Raw genomic sequence first — 22,159 nt, 5'->3', positions numbered from 1 at the left:
AACCACGGTACGTATAATCAGCAACAATTTTTCTTGGACACGCACAGATACAATTTTTTAAAAATCATTTGTCGTATGTAATGACAATCAGTTAATTTTCATTTCGATCCATCCTCAAAACGAGACGTTTACATTCAAGATGAAAACGCGTGAAACCCGCCGCACGTTAACGTCACTTGACAATCAGACATTGGCGTAACTAGACAGGGTTTTAGAGCGGGCCATAAAATATGGACTGACATTCGCTATATAAATTAAAAAATTTTCCCTACGTTTTAAAGCGCAAAGTTAAGAAATTTCTAAATCGCCGAATTTCCAAATTTGCTAAAGCCGTTCGATATGGCATACTTATCAGTAAAGAGATCGACCCAAAATAAAAATTCTAGTTACACCACTGAAATCCATATACGGTGAAGACTCGTTTCGAATTGATCGCTTGACAAGATCTCTTACAATTAAAATCGCTAAATCGTTGCGAAAATAAACGGCGAGTCGTTCGATAGAAGTTTTATTGTCATGTGACCAAGAATCGGACAGCCGACAACGTGGAGCAGTTTCTTGAGATACGTCTCCGTTTACAAATATATTTATACAAGTTCGATCTCGTCTATGTATATTTATATTATATATATACATACATGTAATATGTATATATGTATAGATCAACTATTTACTCGTATTCGTCAAGTTAAAAGTGTAATACAAGTAAGAATTGAGAACGAAAATTACATACAAACGGGAAAGAAAAAAATAGAATAAAACATTAGCGTTTATGAGTCTTCTGCGTTTTTCTCTTGCCGTATAAAATGTTTTGTACACTTCTCAGCATCGTAGGCTTCCTTTAAAACTGAGCTCCCATCAATCGGTTCTTAACTTTTAAAACTTGAAAAGTTAAAAAAGCTTGGAAATTTTAGAAATTTATTTGGAAATTTCCAAATTAAAAAATCTACAGATTTGGGAACTTGGACAATTTTCGAATTGACATATTTAATCCCTTAACATCGTATGAGCTGCTACTCTATACGGATTCGTATTGGATGGAAGTCTACGTTGCATTCGAACGTACATGACAACGACAAATGTCCAAAGGGGCTATTTCTCGGCTTGCAGCATGAAATATCAACTATAGGATTCACTAAGCCTACAAATACGTATTTCTACAAATTTCTGACCGATCGTTTTTTTCGGTTCACTTTCACTCATCACAGTCGCGCATCTCACTATTATTTTTCAAGCTGTGTGCACTGCGTAACGCTGTTCTCTTTGGACGAACAAATCAAAGCAGTTCTGAAACAAAATCAATTTTGTTCGAAAAACGGGGAGATAGCGGATTATCCAACGGAACAGCACTGTGAAATTTCATCGAAGTGCGTTAAATATGCCTTATCGCGTTTGAAACAACACACGGGTGTAAGAAAGTTTCAAAGCATGTTATCGCAAAGAAATTTTGTATTATTTTTTTGTACAACAGCGAATCTAGTTGCCGTATGCGTTGGAGGGAAAACACACTGGAGGACAACGATCGATTGCGAGGTATTTTCGGTGTATCAAAGGGTGATTTCGGTTTCTCTTTCTCAATGGATCGTCTTACAAAAGCAGAGGGGGATTTTCAGCGTATGTTTACACGTGCTGCACAATCGAAGGGCTCAGTAAAAAATGGGTACATACCACGTCTACGTTGACTTAGCTCTTTGTACCATCAACAAGCACTAACTTAGCGAAAAAAAAGTTCTCATGCAAATTTATAGTATCGTGGCATGTCCTCCTTTTTTACTGAGCCCCTCGATTTCAAATAAATATACGCCCATGTAGCGAGGCGAGAGGAGGGCATTTCGAACACCGTAAACAGGACTCGATGTACTCTGAAAGACTGGGAAAGATATCGAAGCTTTTATGCACATTTACAACATGCCGAAACCCTTTGAATAATTGATTGCTTTTAACAGACGATCTTGCAATTTCTCTATCGTACTGTAGTCCGGCAACAGTAGAACGTTATAGCATGTGTGTGCTATTGGTAGTCTGAAATGTGAAAAAAATATCCGTAGTTGTAGAAGTTCCAAACGGGAATCAAACTATAATTCGTAAGGTCATACCTGTCAGAATCTGGACCGTGTCTCGCAATAACCATCTTGAGCCTAGACAAACCACCCACCGGTACTCTGTCGCTTCCAGTCGTAAATTGAAGAAGTCGTCGCTGACTTTCCGGTGGTAATGAATGAGCAACTCGCCAGAAATTACGGATTGCCTCGCTGTCCACGGTGTAACCACCTTCGTATTCCGTAGCTGCTTCCAATTCCGCAAAATCGAAAACTTTACTGCCGCAAACCAACTGCAATGATAAAATGTTGTTAAAGAATAAGTTATGAACAGTTAGATGACGAACAGTTAGAGCATACTTGTTCGATTTCTTCAGGTCTGAAAAGTAACGCGAGAGGACTTTCATCTGTGACCATCTGGAAACCGCATCTGAATGCTTTGAATTGTCTCTCCACCGATTTGTTAAGTAAGAAGTCTGCATAGAGATCTGCGAATTCTTTTTTGTTTTCCTGCGTCACAAAAATTTCGTCACCATTCTCTTTCAGATCATGGAACGTTATTGAGCCGAAGACGTCCCTGTAAGATAATATAATTTATCAATTATTGCTCATAAATCAGTTTGTCAACCCTCATAATTAGGTTTATAAGTTTACTTGTAAGCCACTCTGAAAGTTTGCATGAACGTTTCTGGCATATCATCTCCGGTATAATCCATCAGTTCTTTCAGAGTTCGATATAATGTTGGACTCCAATCTTCGAGATCAGCAAAGCATCCTTTCCTACCGAGTAATTTTCGATAAACTACCATTGAAAAGTGTACATCTAGTATTACGTTATTATATATTGCTAGGCCAAGTACAACGCCTATTAACGTAAAATGTGCGTCACTTTCGAACGATGTTGGATTAAACCATGTCATCTGTGTATCTTCCTGTGAACAATTTTAACGTAAAGCATATAAATTATTTATTCTTCAATAAATTCAAATTACTGACAATTAATTACCTGAGTTATAAACATGCCATAATCAGGATTAAAAATTTCTTCTACAATTAATTGAAAGAATTCTTTGGAAACTCCACCCTCATCTACTCCTTGTTCGCCTTCAAATTCAACGACTAATTGTTTCTTAAGATCTAGCGGATGTTCCACTGCGATCATTCGTAATTCGACTAACGCGTCATCTATTAAACGGTCTCTTCTCACCTGTTTCAATAGAGGATTGTTAAAATGCGTTGCAATAAAAGATAAAATGTGTACGTACCTTTAATCTTAAATAAGGACTGATAGGAAAGTGTCCAACGATAGTTTGTAAAAAGCTCATTCGGCGTTCGCTGTACATTCTGATACGATTATCATAATACAGGCCCAATGTTTTTGTAGCAGGCGTGAGAATAAAAGCGTAATTCATAAAACTAAATTTCATAGGTTCTTCGCTTTTGTAGTATGCAAAATCCTTATCCATCTCTATTGCGTCACTGAGCGGTTCATTGTAAAAATCAGTAAAAGGTATAAACGGTTTTCTTGCATCCAAAACGGTAATTCCTAATTCTTTAGCTAATGGATCCTGTAAGTGTTAATTATGATTTGTAATTTTGAAAAAAAAAAGAGAAAATAATTATCGTGAGCAGTATATAATATCTTGCAACTTATTTTTGTAATGTAACCTGAGGTATCGGAACTGACGACGATCTGCCAGATTTATCGTTACTGCTAGATTCTCCTTCTTCGTCTATATTTAAATCAGGTTCGTCTAATTCACCAGCTAACATACTTGCATAATAAAGAATTTTCATAACTTTTGTTGGCGCAGTAATGGTGTCTGCATCTTGCACACAATAATCCCGCGTGAAAGATCCTCCTATTACCTATAACGATAAAAAGCTTGTATATTATTACTATTATATTTTCATACATCAAACGTATGTACCTTAACCGTTATTAATTCCTGCAGGGCTTGCAAAATACTTGGGAGTCGAGATTTACAATGTTTAGCCCATACACGAGCCAGTTTAGCTTGTGCTACAATAGGAAAACAGCTGAGTGCCTTACAAAGCATGTGAAAGGCAAGTTCCATATATTCGCTATTTCCAAGCATAGGAATTTCAAACACGATTAAAAACACGTTCAATAAGCTGTCCATATTATCCCACGGCATAGTGCGAAATACCCTCAGATCTAACTCAATATTGTCTGCCAAAGTGACTAGTGCATTGACCAAAGCAGATTTAAATGCTTCTCCTAAATATATAAAAGATCCGAAGGATTAAGTAGTTGTTAAATACAAAAGAAGGAAATAATTGTTGTTTGTCATCATAAAGAATTTTCACCTGGTAATGACCAAAGAGCAGCAAAAGCTCGTCGTACAGCTGGTAAATCAACAGTGGTATCGTCATTACTAGGAACTGTTAATGATGGCTCGCTGCTATCTTCCTCTTTATCTTCTCCTTGAATAGATCGGATTGCTTCTTTATCCATATCCCCAGGTGGTCTTAATAAAGTATCTGAAGCTCTATCAAGAAGCGCAGCCAATGGAGAATCATTTTTTACAGTTTTTTGGAAACTGAGACTCAATGCCTTAGCACATGAAAACACTTCTCCCAAGGTGCGAATTAGTAATGAATATGATCCTTCCGATTTACATCTTTCTATTATATCCAATAATTTTGCTTCTGTGAGATATGGATCCTGTTTTCCTATTAGCAATTTTTTGTTAAATTACAAATAAAGTACATATATTCAATCATCCTAATCATTACCCTATAATCACTGCTTCATTCATTTGTGTTATCAATCTAATTTGACTGTACGATTAGTATCATTTACATTTATTGGGAGCATTAACTGCAAATATAAAATTTATGTTGACATTTAGTGCAATACCTTCATGAGAACATGTTGGGTTCACATTTTTAACTGGTAAACTCATAGCTAAAGATGCTGGCCCAGGTTCTATAGTAGTTCGAGCAACTTTACTTGGTTGAGTACCATCACAAAGTCTTGCTTCTTGTGAAAATAATTGAATAGCTTGTGCAGCAGCTTGATTTGGAGTAAGGTTTGTAACCTATGTAATAAGTATTATGATTATGATGAAAATTTCAATTACGTCAAGAATAATATTCTTCAATCAGCTTCTTCAGTATTGTTTAGCTTTTAGATACATACCTTACCACTCGATGCACAATTTTGATTGTCACAGTCGGGATTACCACATCCATCGGTTAACTGATAAAAATACCGTTCAATCAACTTTTTGGCAACTGCACGCTTCATGTCGCTGCAAGGGCTTTCTGCTCCTACCCTAATAATATAATAGTGAAGAATAATATGCTTAAAATATCTAAGTACTCTAACTACTATCAAAAAATGGACGCATAGTTACTTTCGGTTCACAATGCAGAGTATTTATGTACGTACAATGACTGTACATTAAATTTATTATTTTTCATGGCATTAAAGCATATCTTTTGTACGTAAATAGCAATTAAACATTGCAGGAATCGCTATCATTCGTATATTTAAATACTTGAAATGAACTATTGTTAGAAATTGTGAGCACATAACAATATATAACCTATGAAACGCATGCAGATGTTTTTATCATTCGTGGTATAAATAGATTTGCAAATTTGTGATATTTGGCATGCAAACGTTTCTTTCTTAACACCTAAAAAGAAAGTAAACTCCTTGCGTGGATATTTAAATATTAAATCGATGGTTATTAAATTCTATAAATACTGTGGTAAACAAGAGAAACGAAGTTAACTGGATTATACAGATGTGCATTTCAATAACCGCAATTCATTCAATTAGGAACACATGGTCGTGACACGTTAACAATGATTCGCGACGTTGCCAATTCAAGTGGATATGACAGTTGTGAAAAAGGCGAGCTTCTTGAGGTTGGAAAGCAAACGGATTTGCAGCACCAAAACAAAGCGTGTTAAAAATAGCCCAGGCTTGTAGGTTCTTAAAGATATTACGTTCCGTGAAAGGCGCTAAGCGATCCTCGGTCTCCGAAAACTAGCGATAAAAGAAAGAAAATGCAGAACTTGCTCGAGAAAGTTCTAGACGAGTAATTGCTATACAGTATCAATACGTACCTGGAAGCGTGATCTTCCCCAGGGTCCCCTTGGCCCTTGGCGCTCATAGACCGTGAATCTTCGAAATTTTGTCTCCTTCGTCGTCGATCTTGATAGAAAATTTCACCACGGTCTTCTCTTCTACTGTCGAAATTTACTCCAACACTTACGCACTACCACTAAATTTAGTTGCGTAGTAGCTCTTTTATCGGAAAATTTCTCCGCGATGCTTTGCTTATACTTCAACACGGTATTACGCACTAAACGAAGTAAAACGGGAAAAGAAAAACCAGAGCGGATAAATAGAAAAATATTAGAAATTTGAGAGAAAGAGAGGAAAAGAGGGAGGGAGAGAGAAAGAAATAGTACGTAATATTTGTGGTTTGAGGTATATTTGTTCGTAACTCGAAATGAGTATTTAGTTGAGGTTAGGTTAACAATATTGCACGAATGCACAATGTAAAATTATTCTTCGATCTCGTTGGTACACGAATTTTTCAAACAAAAACAAAAAGCAAGAAAAAACAAAATAATCCCTTTTCTGATCAATTCTTGGTTACTGTCTACTGTTCTAAACAGATACATACGACCAGCTGCGAGTGTCGCGATCCTCGATTAATCGAACTCGACGTTTTTCGATTTTTCGATAACTCGGCGAGAATAACTTATATAGATCATGCGTCGAACTCGAACGAGATGAGTTCCCCGGGCAGAATGATTTGAAGAAAAACACCGTTCTACTTCATCGTAACGTTCACCTTCTTGTTAGTGTTTGTTCGATGATCGCGTTTACGATACTCGGAACACGTACGCTGGAATACAACATATATGCACTCTCTTTAGATATAAACTACTGTAGGAGCCTCGTAGTATTTATTTTTAATTCTAAAAAACGCAGTATGTGCAAAATTGAATTCTTGTTAAACTTCTAAGTTTTCTAACATTTTGAAATTTTCAAATACCCAAATCGAAATTTAAAAAAATTAGTAACGTGATAATTGGAAAAAGGGATGCTCACACGATAATCGAAAGAAAAGGTAACCTTGATGGTGAATAATTAAAGCAGACAAAGTCCAATTATCGAACCATGTGAATCGGGTGCACGCTGAAAATAAAAGTACACTGATCCTATAGTTCTTAAAGAGAATATCGATTTCATGCTAATTTCAGGCCAGGTTATCGCACGTGGTTACTGTCGGCTACGATACCTTGGCCGATTTTGCTACAATGAGCAAACGAGGGCCGAATAGCGAAGTCATTCGATAATTTCGATCGGTTCGAGATGAATGTAAAAGGGAAATTGAGCTTTCGGGACGAAACGAGGGACTGACGCGAACAGGAAACCATTAGTTCGCTGTAAAAAGGGGTGAAATTATCGGTGGCGAGCGGTGCCATTTGATGCGCGAATAAAACCGCTCCCTCGGTCACACCTTGGCTGCATACAAGAATTGCGCTAAAACCAAACGCGGTCTCGTTATTTTCACGTTAATTGCGATGTTAAATGTGCATGCAATTTTACGCAATTACGAGATGTAACCGGAGTTTTATTTACGTTTTGCAGGGAATATGGTGGTTAACGATGAAGCGTTGCTGGAAGAAGGATTTGAAATTTTTGGGTTTGGTGAATTTGGGGATTTAGGGATTTAGGGATTTGGGAGATTTGGGATTCGGGAGATTTGGGATTCGGGAGATTTGGGATTCGGGAGATTTGGGATTCGGGAGATTTGGGATTCGGGAGATTTAGGATTCGGGAGATTTGGGAATTTCGGGATTTAGGGGTTTGGGGATTTGACTTAGCTGTTTGGAGTTTGGGGATTTGGGGATTTAGGGATTTAGGGATTTGGGGACTTGGTGATTTGGGAATTTGAGGATTTGGTGATTTGGAAATTTGGTAATTTGAGAATTTTGGGATCTAGGAATTTGGGACTTAGAGATTTGGAAATTTAGGAATTTGATAATTGAGGGGTTTGATAATTCAGGAATTTGGGATTTTAGAGACTTAAAAATTTCAGGATTTGGGAATTTGGGGACATGGGAATTTTGAAAGTTGGGAAATTAGGAATTGGGCACTTTAGGGACTTGAAAATTTAGGGATTTGGAACTTTGAAATTTAGGAATCTCATTAAATACGAATTTGAGAATTAAAAAATTTGAAAACTTGTGGATTTGGTGATTTCGAAGTTTTGGGAATTTGAAAATACGAAAATTTATTAATTTAAGAATTCGAAAATTTGATAACTTGGAAACTCAAATATTTAAAAATATGTAACTTTGGAAATTTGAACCTAACCTAACTTTTGACCAAAGTACACAAAAAAATTTATTAACCACTCTAATAATTTAATTATTTTTCTTTCCAAGAGTTCAATAATATAAAAATAATTCTAATCTTAACTATTTACGTTTCTATCCTTTAACACAGGACCATGATATTTTTTTCCTATTTTCACTAAAAATTGAGACTCGAAATATCAAAATTCCAGATCGTTGAGAAATCTCTAAAAAGAATGGGTAGGTACTTGAATTATTTATATAATAACCCATCCAGAAGGAGTTGGTTCGTGTTCAAGCGAGCGAACAACCGATAGTTACCAAGTTTTTAAGTTGATAGTGTGATTTAAAGTTTTCGAGATCGCTTTCGCGGCAGATAGCTCAGACCATTTAGCTAGATGATCAAGAGCCGCTGATTAGACAGAAATCGGTGCTCGTGCAAGTGAGGTGTCATCAGTAATTTGGTGCTAAGCCAACTACTCGAGATTTTTCGATGATACACGTCTGCGTCAAACCCTGATTCGAAATATGTCAAAGGTTTCAGCCGCTTTAATTCGCTCTTGAATCTTTTAATAGACGATCACTTTTTCCTTCCTAGAAGGAAGCGTCTAAAGAACTTAATAATCATTACATAGTCAAACACTTTGCGTTATAATTTAAACCTACACAAAAATGCAAATATTTTTAAATTTTCTTTATGTCTTTAATAATGTACCTACAAAAAAATTTTTACTTACAAAAACTACATTTATATAAACAAAACTGAAGAAGCAAAAGTTCAAGTTTCTTCCGTTTAATGTTTGATACATCACGAAAGAAGTTTGAATAATTTCACGATCTTGCGTAAATCGTCCAGTTGTTCCTTTCTCCTTGATCTCGCTGTTCTCCATTCTATCCTTCAAAATGAACTTTAAAAATACTCGCGAAATCGCGGCCATTCGAAAGCCGAGTACAATAACAGGCCAGCGGACGCGCTCCGCTGAAATCACGAAAGAGGAAATCATTAAACTCTCACGGATATCTATTCAATTGTCGAAAGACGACGGTGGTACGTGAGAAGAAAAGTGATTCATCGATTTCTCAGCCTGGATCAGCATTCAACCAGTATTTCGTGCGTCTTCGCTATATTATATCGCGCAAAAAAAGTTCCAAACTCCTCGACCGATTGTAAATAAAGTGATTTTATCACAATTTTATTTATTCTTTTATTAACACAATTTCGGAATAATGAGATACAGGAGGATCTAGGGATAATTGGGATTCAAGGATTTGGGGATTTGGGGGATTTTGGGAGTTTTGGGTTGTAGAGAATCTTGAGATTTAGGGATTTAGAGGATTTTGGGAGTTTTGGGTCGTAGGGAATCTTTAGATTTAGAGATTTGGTGCATTTTGGAACTTTTGGGAAATTTAGAACAATTTAGGAATTTAGGTTAGTTTAGGAAGTAAGTTTAGGGATCTAGGGATTCTTGAGATCTAGGGATTTTTGTGATTTTCAGATCTTCAAATTTTGTTAGATTAAATAATTTAGCAATTTTTGGAATTTGGGGATCTGGAAATTATGAGATTTGGGATCTAGGGATTTTGTGGATCTAAGGATCTAAGAAGCTACGGATTTTGGGGATCTAAGGATCTAGGAATCTAGGGATTTTGGGGATCTAAGAATCCAGGAAGCTAGAGATTTTAGGATTTAGGAATTTAGGAATTTAGAAATTCAGGAATTTAGGAATTTAGGAATTTAGGAATTTAGGAATTTAGGAATTCAGGAATTTACGAATTTACGAATTTACGAATTTACGAATTTAGGGATTCGGGGATTGAGAAATTCTTGGATTCTTGAATCTAGGGATTTGAGGACCTTGGACGTAGGGATCTAGTGATATAGAGATCTACGAATGTAGAGATCTAGGACATAGAGATCTAGGGATGTGGAGATCTAACGATATAGAGATCTAGGGATGTTGGGATCTTGGGATTTAGGGGTGTAGAAATCTAGGGATATAGGGATTTAGATGTGTAGGAATCTAGAGATGCGAGAATCAAGAAATATAGAGCTATAGAAATGTAGGGATGTAAAAATGTATGGAGTTAGAATTCTAAAAATTGTTAATTACTATAGATCTGGGGATTTAACGACCTGCTTTAACGACATAGAAATTTACTAATAAACAAATACAACTTTCAAATAAAAATCTAAAAGTGAATACATATATATAATTGTTCTATTTCTATTTGTTACATATTTTATTACCATATCATGATAAAATACATATTCATATATCATATAACAATCTGCATTCGTAAATTACAAAAGACCGTATAATACAACTAGAAGTCTACAGTATTATCTGTCCTCCCAATTCGTTGTACCGCTAATGAGACAATTGTAATCGTCCACAAAAGAATTCGAAGCACGACGAAATAAACAGGTTCCGCGTATTTCGTTGTTTTTCAACAGTGTAAAAGACGGAAGTGAGATGGCGAGGACGATCGAGATCTGGAAGCAGAAAGGTACACGGATTTACAGGGACCAGAGGTCGCTTGATAGGGGATGAAGCTTCCGCTTGGATGCGGCCGAGTTTCGATCAAGGCCAACTTTGCCATTCGTTTGCCACTCACTACCCCTTCTACGCCTATCTACCTCTTTCACCCTTCTTCTCCTTCTCCGAACAACGTACGTACACGTTTTCTTTTTCATCCTATTTTTATTCCCATCTTTTATTCGCCCCCTTTATTTTCGCGACGTTTCACATTTTTTCTCATCACTCGCCGTTGTTTGTCCCTGTACCGTGCTCTTCTTCCTGGGCTTCCCTTTCGAACGTTTTGTATCCCCGGATGCGAGTTCTCCTTTAATTCTTTGTCCAATTTACTCGTCGCCTTTGTGCGTGCACGTTTGTTTGTTTGTTTGCTTGTACGTTCGTCTCGCTGAGAGAATATTCAAATTATCGAGATGGGTTTGGTTGGCTTAATTCTTTTGCCGAGAATATTGTATGCGCAAGAGAAAGGAAACTCGAGCCGGATTAAAGGGATGCGGAAAATGGTATGAACGTGCCCGGAGAATGTAGGTTTTGTTCCATTTATTTAATATCTACCTGATAGAATCTTAACCTTCGTAAATATTCTTTTTATAAAACATTTTTTAAATACGTCACTTACAGAAGATGCTGAAAATTTGTGATTTCTCTTTTTACTCATCAACATTCTTCGCCGTTGATTGCGGACTGCACGCTATTGTTTCTAAGAGGCTCTAATTTCGACAGTAATGATCTCGTGGTGAATGCTCGACCGGTCGTATCGTTGTTCGACGTTACGCCCCGGTGCTCTTATCGACTTTCCTTTATATTAAACTTCATCCCCCTTTGCTCTCGGAATCATAATGACCAGATTCAATAATTCGTCGTAATCTGCTGTGATGCTCCAATAAATTTGCTATTCGTGAAAAATTTGTCAAACGCGTCAAACTTGAAATTTTTCCAAGTTCAACTTTTACGCTGAAAATTTTATAAATCATATTAACCATGTACCAGTTATTAGATAAAAATTAATTTATATTAGATAAATTTTAATAACTATTTTAAATTTTATTGTTTACGTTTTACGATGCTTTCGATCTTCAGCGTATGGTCGCCATTTTGTGATAATAATTACATTCAACCATAAAATAAACTATTTCAGATTTTATGTAAATTCAAAACAAATTTTTATAGATAGCTTTCAACTCGACAACGTTTCATCTTCGAAATTCGTCGGTATTGATCTGCTCGGTTTGCGCTCGATCTTTTAATCTCTTTCCTTGCCTCCATTCTTATCTTTCGCCATCTTCGTCTCCGTGAATTTTCTTCCGTTTCTTTTGCTTGCAACCGTTGTCTGTCCAACTGCGTTCGAAAAGAATCTGATACTCGAATCTTTGAGGTCTGCTGCATAATGGGTGACCTTTTCGTTTCATGGACGACCATGAAAGCGTGAGCGAGGGGCGAGAAAGGGTGGGTCAATTGAACGAAGACTGAATACCATAGCATCGAAATTGGAATATTCAGCTTTCTGCGTCGTGAGTGATCATTTTTTTTTTATTTCTGTTATTGACATTTTGGGATTTGATTCTAGGTCTTGAGGTTAGGGTATTTAGGGTGTTGGGAGTTAGGGGTTTGTGAGGGTGGAACTTGGGATTTTGGGTTTTTTGGAATTTTTGGGGTTTGAGATTTCAAAGTTTTGGAATTGGGGGATTTTGAGATTTTGCAATTTTGGAATTAAGGGATTTTGAGGTTTCCATGTTTTGGAGTTATGGGATTTTGAGATTCTGCAGGTATGGAATTTTGGGATTTTGAGATTATAATGTTTTGGAGTTATGGGATTTTGAGATTTTAAAGTTTGGAGTTGTGGAATTTTAAGATTTTACAGGTTTGGAATTGTGGGATTTTGAGATTTCAATGTTTTGGAATTATGGAATTTTAAGGTTTAAAAATTTCTGAATCAAGGAATTTTGTGACTTCAAAGTTTTGGAGTTATGTGATTTTGAGATTCTGAGATCTTGAAACTTTGAGATTTTGGGATTTTAAGATTCGTAGTTTTCAAGTTATGAAAATGGGGGTATCACGTAAGAATTTGAGAATCCTAGAGATTTGAGACTCCAGGACCTTGATGTCTTCAAACGTCAAATTTTTTAAATGAAGTCAAGTCCTCGAGATGGACCTTCAGTTTTTAAAACTTTAAGATTTTGAGATCTTCAGAACTTCACGACTTTAAACCTCTGCAACATTGGACTGCGATCTTGACCTCGAACCACAGACAGTACTTATCGTTAATAAATAAATTACATAACATCAATACACAATTATCGACCATTACATAACCACCTTACCATTCATTCACAACCAGATCGAAATTTACAACAATTTTACTTGGTTATTTCCATTAAACCTATATGAGTACCATTTTATGGCACTTTTACGCCATCGAATCATATGGGACATCGAATTAAATACTGTATTGACTGTATACTGAATAAACTACAGCACAATCCGACATTTGACGAATATACGGCAACGCAAAACGTTAAAGGTATTTTGCCATCGGCGAACGAAAGCGTCGCTTTAATTTTCCTTGGACGAAGCTTCCTCTGTTTCGTTTCAACCCTGTTCGCGGAGGAAGATGGCGTCGTTATCCCGGCTACCAGCCGGTGTCCTCGACCAGTCGCCGCGATAATTAACGCGTCGGACTCGTTAATTAAACGTGGCCCGTAATTCCTCGCCAGGTTCCTGATGGAAACAGAGGTAATCGGGCTATTCAGCCGTGAAAGGTGAATGTGTTTACGCGTCTCGGTACCACGAAGGCCAGGACGTGTTTATCTTGGACGGTAGTCGATCGATCAATCCTTTCTACGGTCCGAAATTCGTCAATCTACTGATTTCTATCATTTGTTGCGCTTTGGATGGACATTAATTTAAATTTGAGTTCATTTTGGTTGAATTATGTTAGGGTAGGTTACACATGGAAATTTGGGGGTTGTGGGGAATTTGAGGAAGGATGAGGAAAGTTGAGATTTTGTGAATTTGCAAATGTATTAAATTTGGTATTTTGGGATTGAAAATTTTGAAAAATTTAAATATGCAATTTGGGAAATTTGGAAAGTTAGAAATTTGACAATTTGGTAATTTGATAATTTGATTATTTGATTATTTGATTATTTGATTATTTGACAATTTGACAATTTGACAATTTGACAATTTAAAAATTAGAAAATTGGGAAATTGGGAAATTGGGAAATTGGAGAATTGGAGAATTGGAGAATTGGGAAATTGGGAAATTGGGAAATTGGAGAATTGGGAAATTGGAGAATTGGGAAATTGGAGAATTGGGAAATTGGAGAATTGGGAAATTGGAGAATTGGGAAATTGGAGAATTGGGAAATTGGAGAATTGGGAAATTGGAGAATTGGGAAATTGGAGAATTGGGAAATTGGAGAATTGGAGAATTGGAGAATTGGGAAATTGGAGAATTGGGAAATTGGAGAATTGGGAAATTGGAGAATTGGGAAATTGGAGAATTGGAGAATTGGAAAATTGGAGAATTGGGAAATTGGAGAATTGGGAAATTGGGAAATTGGAGAATTGGAGAACTGAAGAATTGGAAAACTGGAAAACTGGAAAACTGGAAAACTGGAAAACTGGAAAACTGGAAAATTGGAAAATTTGAGAATTGGAAAATTTGAGAATTGAAAAATTTGAAAACCCACAAATTAGAAAATTCAATATTTTTACAATCTTAAACCTTGCAATACAACAATTTAAAAATACGAAAGCTTGCAAATAACCAATTTCCTGCAAACCTAAAAACTATAAAAATCAATAAACCTATAATTCAATCAATACAATTAATCGCACTAAAAAAACTTTAATCGATGTATATACAAATTTAATCGTAACGATTGTAACGGAGTCAAAAGTAATACAACGAGAATGGAAACCGAAATTGGTCGAAAAGAAGTCGCGATCAATAAGGTTATGCTCGGATTGCTACATTCTCTTTCCACTTTAAAAGGGATCATGAGGGAGAAAGAACAGCCCTCTTGTCAACACGAAAGGGCAGATTTGACCTTCTCGAATCTGTTCCCTTTCTATGGCCACGAAACTTCGTGTCGATCGATATATTCGGTGGACCGAGCTTCGTTACCGAAGCTCCTTGTCGCCCGCAGGTGAGCTTCTTCTCGAGCGGACAACTTTAAGGGGAACTTGATGCGAGAACTCCTGAAGGTCGAGACGGGATTAAGGACGTCGTAGGAGACGAAAGTTGAAGGTGTTTGAATTTTTTCCAGGATTTTTATGAGGTAGCTCCTTTCGCAGAAAGTGTATCACCTTTCTTTTTCCTTAGAAAAACTACCCTGTTGTTTTCACACTGCTCTGCTTCTTCGAATTTTAAATTCTGCAAAATCGTGCACTGTTTGCAAATTAAGGAAAAATTTGTTAAAATGTTCGTACTATGACATTATTACATCGTTTTTTAAATTAACGACAATTTAAAAAATGCAATTAATTGTTCTGTCATTTGAAAAAAGTGCTCTTTCTGGAAAACAATAATGAAATCTATGGATGTTCGCAGAATGACCTCTTCCACGAAATTCAACAAAAGAGAGTGCAAACAAACGATGAAATATAAAAGAGCAGGAACGGTACCAAGAAAAAGTCCTGGCCTCAAATTGTGTGATTAATTCGGCTCGCGTTTAATGGTCACCATCAATTTTCGGATGATTATCGGCAGTCGAGTTTGCATATATCATTGTCATGGTTTTCCGTGGGTGAAATCAAGTGCAGCAGCCGCAGACTATAATAAAATTCCCTGGCCATGCATCAGAAAGGATTTTACAGGATACTCCTGTTATCGTGCGTGGCACAGCAAGAATTTACTGTCCACCTACCGGGAATTCAGTGACGGAAGTGTTGACGTCATAATCTCGATGATACAACACTTTACTATCACGTAATCTCCATTCACGTGATCGAATTTGTAATCGTCATTAATTTACGAGTTCAGAATGAACGTGATGTATATTAAATATTTAACTGAATTAATTTATCAATTTTCGTTAGCAGATATTTAGAATATTTTGGAGAGGGTTTTTTATTATAAGAATAGTGGTAGAAAATGACTCTTTATTGCCACGAATGGAACTGTTCGACGTATGATACTTAGAATTACAATTATGGAAAAATATATTAATTTAATCACAAATTTTTTAAAGTTTGTTATAATAATTATGAATCTGCTATATGCCTCTAATATTAGTACTATAAGTCTTCAGGCAATTTAAATAACTTTCTAATAAATAAGAATGATGAATAATCGTGACAAAGGTATAGTAATATTTTCATAAATAACTTTCAGTAATGTGTTAATAGAAGAACAGTGATAATTTAAATAAAGATAATTGAAAAGTAAAATTCATACCTAAAAATCTATCTACAATATAAAAAATTAAATCTTGAATTTTAATACAAATGTACGAGCATCCTTGCAAAAATGGCGGATCATCCAATGAACAAAACCGTTCAACTAAATCGACATATCGCATTATCATCAGATATCCCTCCCCGTGTTCTGAAACGAGATTTCCAATACTCTCGTTAAGATATCACATTATACAATACTAACGAGAAACAATGACAAATTCCTTATGCGTGCTTTGTCGCGCTGTCCATCGGTAAAATGCAAGTTATAGAAAATCGATCGTATTCGCTTACAGCCCGTTATTATTGCGTCGAAACAACATTTGTAATGCTATACTACAAAGTTGCGAGCAATAATGTGATATTTGAAGCGTAGTCCCCTATAAATCTTTGTGGCTGTCCTCATTGACCTCCATAAGTTCAAATAGGTCGTAATCGTATCCCACGAGCTTTAGGCTGTCCTTATTACTTCCTACAAGTTTGAGGGGGTTGAAATTGCGTTGTACTGGTTCGTGGGTGTCGCTATAGGGGTTGGTGAATCTGTACAGTATCGTGTTCCATAAATCTAGCCTCCATAGATTGCAACGTTATCGACTTCCGTCTCTGTGTTGTTGCTCCAGAATCGTTTTGGGTCGTTCATTCTCTGCTGGTTCGTTTAAAGGTATCCAATCATTTTCGCGAACTCTTACAATCGCTATCTTTTGTCGCAACGTCAATATTCTTTAACACATGGCGCAAGGCCTCATAATTAACCGATGCAAATCGATTGTCACTGTTTGATCATCGTTCTGAAGTTTATATCAGGCGAAATGCGTAGGCACGGAGCTACAATGGTGTTTATAGGTGAGCAACAGCGCGTGAAGAAATCGAAAAAGAACATACGCGGTCAAAGAAAAGTCTCATAAAACCTCGCTTTGAATCCTGTGACCTGAAATGCATAATTTGACCCGAAAAGCCGTTTCTTCGCGTTCCTAGACACTGTTGTTTTATCTGGGATTTTAACGTATTGGTCGGAAACTGACACACGTTGCAGGGCATGTCATTAGCATATTAATACCGTAAATTAACGGCGGTATATTAATACCGGGATATTAATGGATACATTAACAGCGGATATCGATAATTACGGTTAATTTACCGAGTTCATCGGTTTGATTTCGTGAAATTTTCCTGCATCCATTCAGTTAGGTTTATCTCAGACGTCGAGGAACACAAGATCCTTACAGTGTTTTGACATATCACGTCGGGTGACATCGACTCGAAACAATGCGATTCTGATACAATGCCGCTGCAAGAACGTGGACTCTTGTCATTCCACAATTTAACACTTGCGTGACTGTTTCTATTCAAGTTGAGCAAGTAGCAGCCAGTGTTATCTAGGCCATGTAAATTGCTTTCGGTAATTCGACAGTGGCTGAATAATTTTCCATACAGACAGAGAATCGATCATTGAATCGTGTACGAAACCTCCCATGGATCAATAAGCATCGGCTGTCTTACTTTGACCGATTTATTTCACCGAATTCTACGAGAATATTTCATAACCTTCGAATTGATATATCATAGACACTTTTATGTTACAATTTAACTAAAAGCCACTATATCTTAAAATCCATTCCGCAATAAACATCCGCAAGTTTAAAAAACGATCACGTCGGAGTTGAAAGTTTATTGAAGAACTCGTAATCGATATTTCCGTGATCCTAGTTTTCGCTTATTTCAAATTCCATTAAATATACTCAGTCACTGTCACCTCGCGAAATTAAACAGTTTCGGATCGATGAATCTTGCAACTATCATTTTTTACCTCGACTCCCGTGGCAAATTCGGAGCTCACGTTCGAAGTTCGACTCGTATTAATCTCAATATCGTACCCTGTCATTTTTACTTTCGATGCACAGCGAAGAATTTCTCCATTTCGGTAACGGTCACGCTTCCATTACGAGGAGGAAACAGAGGAGCATGATCGATGAACAGGTGGATAGGTTTGCTGGACACGGACATAAAATATGAAAAGAAAACGCCGTGAACCGGGACCGGGAAAAGGAAGATACGCACGGTGATAGCTGACATAAAGGAGCAATGGTTTTTTCGATTCTCAAAAGAAAATTTCAATTTTATTTCTATGTTTATGTAAAGATGTACAGTTCTTTTTTCGCTGGAGTCCTTGGAGAATATTCAGTTTATACGTACGTTGATGTAACACGTGGAGATATGACGTGTTGTTGGAGAACCTATGATGATACAACGCGTGGAGAATAGAATGTTGAGGGAAATGTGTGGTGAATATGAGTCGATACAACGCATGGTAAATGTGATGAATGCATGTGGAGGATACAGCGCCTGCAGAATTTAACACATGTGAAATATAACATGTCAGAATACAATGCGTGGTGAATACAATTCGTGCAGAATTCAACGCGCGATGAATACAATGTGTTGTTAATACAACGTGTAGTAAATACAACGCGTGCAGAATTTAACACATGCAGAATACAACGCGTCTAAGTGAATACAATGTGTGGCGAATGCGATGCGTCGATATACCACACATGTAGAATTTAACGCGTAGAATACGTAGTGAATGCAACGTGTCGACAATACAATACGTTAATAGTACAATTAATTGCTAATACAACACGTGGAGAATACTATGCGACATACAACACATGTAGAATATAATGCATGTAGAATACAACGCACGCAGAACTTAAAGCGTGGTGAATACAAGGCGTTGATAATACGTCTTGATAATACCAGTTGGTAGTACAACATATGGAGAATATAATACGACATACAACGCATGTAGAATTCAATGCATGTAGAATATAACGCACGCAGAATTTAAAGCGTAGGAATACAAGGTGTTGATAATACAATGCCTCAATAATACCAGTTGATAATACAGCACGTGGAGTATGTAATGTATAACGCAGCGCATTGATAGTACAACGTATAGGTAATACGTGTGTATAAAACAGCACGTAGTGAATACTACGCATCGGGAATACAACGCGTCAAGAATATAATGCGTCGAGAGTAGAACGAGTCGATAACACAACGCGTCAATACAACGCATGACGATTCCCATCTCATACAACGCGTGGCGATAAGATAACGTTTAATACTTCATAAAAATCAACGCGGAAGTAAGAGTTCATTCCGTATTAATTTCTATCGACACGAAGTTTGTATTCCTCCGAACTAATTGCTATAAATCATAACAGAGCAATGGACTCGTGATCAATATTAAAGTACCTGGAACTTAAAAGTACCTATTATAAGAATTTAATATTCACACGAGAGTCATAAGGTGTTATGACGCAAGTACGCCAGCATGTGACTCGTTAACGCGTTCTTTTTTAAACAGAAATAAAAAAAGAACAGAGACGTTCGATCGCATACGAAAGTAAAAAGAGTTTCGCTCGGAAGTCTTGGCATACAGGGTAAAGGTGGCCGTCAGAGGTAGACGGTGAAGTGGTCGAGGAGAGAGAGTGCAAGGTTTAGGGTAGGACGCAGCTCGCAGGAGCAGTAATATCGATCGATCCGTCGAGTTCGAGGCTCGACAGGGTCGACTGGGGGTGCTGCAAGTAGAAAAGCTCTCCCATAAGCAGGCAGGCTGGCTGGCTGGCTGGCTGCCCGGGCACGGACCGTTTCCACTGTCTGTCCGTCCGTCCGTCTCACCTCGTCTCGTTTCGTCTCGTCTCGTCTCGTCTCGTCTCGTCGCGTCTGTCTCTTGATCTCTTCGCTTCTTTTAGTGTCACTTCAAATCTGTCGCGGTCTCGATATAAGGCACCCGGTGGACCGCCGTGCGAGACGAGCAAAACCCGGTAACATCGTTGTGCTCCAGTGCCGGACAAACGACCTACGCGAACAACGCGGTCGTTTCGTAGCTGTGACCTTGAAAGCCAGTGGCAGTGCGTGTCTCTGACCTTGGCGCACGGTTCACCAAGTTCTCCAATGGCAGCGCGACCACCAATGGCTTGCTAGCCACAGCTGATCGAGCGACGGCCAAGCGGAATTCCGGCGGACGTCGACGGAGAACGTTGCGTCATCGGCGATAATCAGGTGCGTGCGGGATCATTTTCTATACACCGTCGAATTTGGATCTCGGTGAACGACATGATGCTGTAGTTACGTAACGATCCACACTCGGAGTCTCGTGATTTTCAGCGGACCATGGGAAGATGAGCGATGGCGGGAGTGTGGATACGTTGGTCCATCTTTTTTAACCTCTTCAAGGACACTTATATGTGCATGTTTGGTTCTGTTTTAAAGTCCATTTTACGTAGCCATGTAGGTTTAGTTTTTCTTTATACTCGGACGAAATGGCCATATATGGGGATGTTTAGATGTTCAATTCAAATCAGAAAACCGGGGACCAAATTTGTGAAGGTTTAGTTGCTCATTGAATTTGAACAAATGGTCACATATGTGGATGTTTAGTTTCTTTTTCAATTAGGTTTGAATAGGGACCACATATCCGCTGTTAAATTCAATTCAATTAGTTACTAATGTGGATATTAATTCTTTTGGTTTATGGTTACTAGGTTTAGAATAAGTAAAATTAAGTGATATAAAGAAAATATATCATACCTGAAGATAATGGGTTGTTTAGAAAGTTTGTCTATTATTAATATCAAGGCTGTATGCATTCAACTATGTGATGGGATACTATGTGATCATGGGATATCAGATATTTCTTTAGTTAACTAATATAGGATTTTTCATTAAAATCTTTGTCGGGTTACTTCGAGTGATCATATCACCCATATCTGCGTCACACATGAATTTTCATACCTGTTACTTATTTTTACAAAAACTATTCCATGATATAAGTTATAAATAGCCTCGTTAATTATATGAAAGATTATCTCATAAAAACATGTTTATCACAAAAATTGAAAATAAAATTACTATCTCCAAGGATTCCCCATAATTTTATCATTTTTAGAGGCACTCGAAGTGTTAACATCAATGACGGTTTACGTGTTAGAATGTTTTCAACTTATAAATAAAAGTTATTTTAGTGTTTATAGCATTTTTATTGTGGTAACAATGAAGTCATGTCACCGAAATTTTATGTAAGCTTTATACTGATGAGCACGTTAGGGCTCCCTAGGGAAAATGGCGCTGTGGCGAAAGAAGTCACACCATTCGTTGGTTCTTGGTAAATTTTAAAACAAAATTTTTAAATTTAGAAATTTTTAGGACGATAGATTTTTCGATTTACAAATTTTCAAATTGACGAACATATGAACTTAGGAATTTGGCAATTTGCAAACTTAGAAATTTGGCAAATTTCAAACTTAAAAATTTTGCAATTTTAAAATTTTTAAATTTATAAGTTTAAATACTTTCAAATATTTTAATTTGCAATCCCAGTATCTATCATTATATGGAAATCAGAAAATTTCCAGACATTGAACTTTGCCATTTTCAAAATTATCAAATTTACAAATATAAATACTTCCAAATTGTCAAATTTATAATCTCACCAAATTCTATACATAAAATTCCAACAATTTAAAAATCTGCAAATTTATCAGTTCCAAAATAATCAAATTCCCAAATACAAATATCAAAATTGACAGTTGGAGCAGAAAGAGATAAAAAATTGAGAAACGTGTCAATTGGAATATTAACCCATATCTTTCTGAACTTCTTCGTGCTCACACAAGACGATCTTGCGCCATTTCTTTTCTCTTGTCCTATTTCGTACGAATTTGTTTGGATTCGGGTAAATGTCGGCTGATATCGTTACCTCGTTTCGCGTGGCGATTATTGAGAGTCTTGCGTGCCGCTTGAATCGGGTTACACTGACACAGA

At 36.9% G+C, this 22,159-nt stretch overlaps 2 protein-coding genes across 8 annotated transcripts in view; one reads left to right on the top strand and one right to left on the bottom strand.

Moving 5' to 3' along the window:
• Positions 1-1,431: 1,431 nt before the first annotated feature.
• On the bottom strand, positions 1,432-6,758 carry Ube3a (ubiquitin protein ligase E3A). Of its 7 annotated transcripts, XM_076531869.1 has the most exons (14): positions 6,144-6,758; positions 5,779-6,063; positions 5,423-5,707; positions 5,206-5,341; positions 4,924-5,104; positions 4,371-4,736; positions 3,971-4,281; positions 3,708-3,908; positions 3,305-3,607; positions 3,046-3,246; positions 2,694-2,971; positions 2,400-2,616; positions 2,097-2,332; positions 1,432-2,022 (listed from the first exon to the last, which is right to left on the bottom strand). In XM_076531869.1, exons 4-14 carry the CDS (start codon positions 5,311-5,313, stop codon positions 1,902-1,904), a joined length of 2,523 nt encoding a protein of 840 aa, XP_076387984.1. In that variant the 5' UTR covers positions 5,314-5,341; positions 5,423-5,707; positions 5,779-6,063; positions 6,144-6,758; the 3' UTR covers positions 1,432-1,901. The 7 variants fall into 7 exon arrangements, with proteins under 7 accessions (XP_076387984.1, XP_012137068.1, XP_012137069.1 ...); XM_012281678.2 differs by having other exon boundaries at positions 5,423-6,063; XM_012281679.2 differs by having other exon boundaries at positions 5,206-5,336; positions 5,423-6,063.
• A 12,870-nt stretch (positions 6,759-19,628) lies between these two features.
• The window catches only part of LOC100877877 (sodium- and chloride-dependent glycine transporter 1), a 40,283-nt gene continuing 37,752 nt past the window's right edge, over positions 19,629-22,159 (top strand). Inside the window, exon 1 of the mRNA XM_003701709.3 lies at positions 19,629-20,398. The gene's annotated coding sequence lies outside the window, so the exon portion shown is untranslated. The remainder of the gene's footprint in view (positions 20,399-22,159) is intronic.

Source organism: Megachile rotundata, chromosome 5 (genome assembly GCF_050947335.1).
Source record: "Megachile rotundata isolate GNS110a chromosome 5, iyMegRotu1, whole genome shotgun sequence".
Classification (NCBI taxonomy): Eukaryota; Metazoa; Arthropoda; class Insecta; order Hymenoptera; family Megachilidae; genus Megachile; species Megachile rotundata.
This window is presented reverse-complemented; position numbering and strand designations above follow the sequence as displayed.

Bases quoted from the DNA above. Each gene is read 5' to 3' on its own strand.
- Ube3a (XM_003701710.3), bottom strand. From the start codon at position 6,190: ATGAGCGCCAAGGGCCAAGGGGACCCTGGGGAAGATCACGCTTCCAG. The intron at 4,282-4,370 runs GTGAAAATTCTT...TTATATATTTAG, and splicing joins TGCTCTTTGGTCATTACCAG to GAGAAGCATTTAAATCTGCT. The intron at 2,333-2,399 runs GTATGCTCTAAC...TTATCATTGCAG, and splicing joins GACCTGAAGAAATCGAACAA to TTGGTTTGCGGCAGTAAAGT.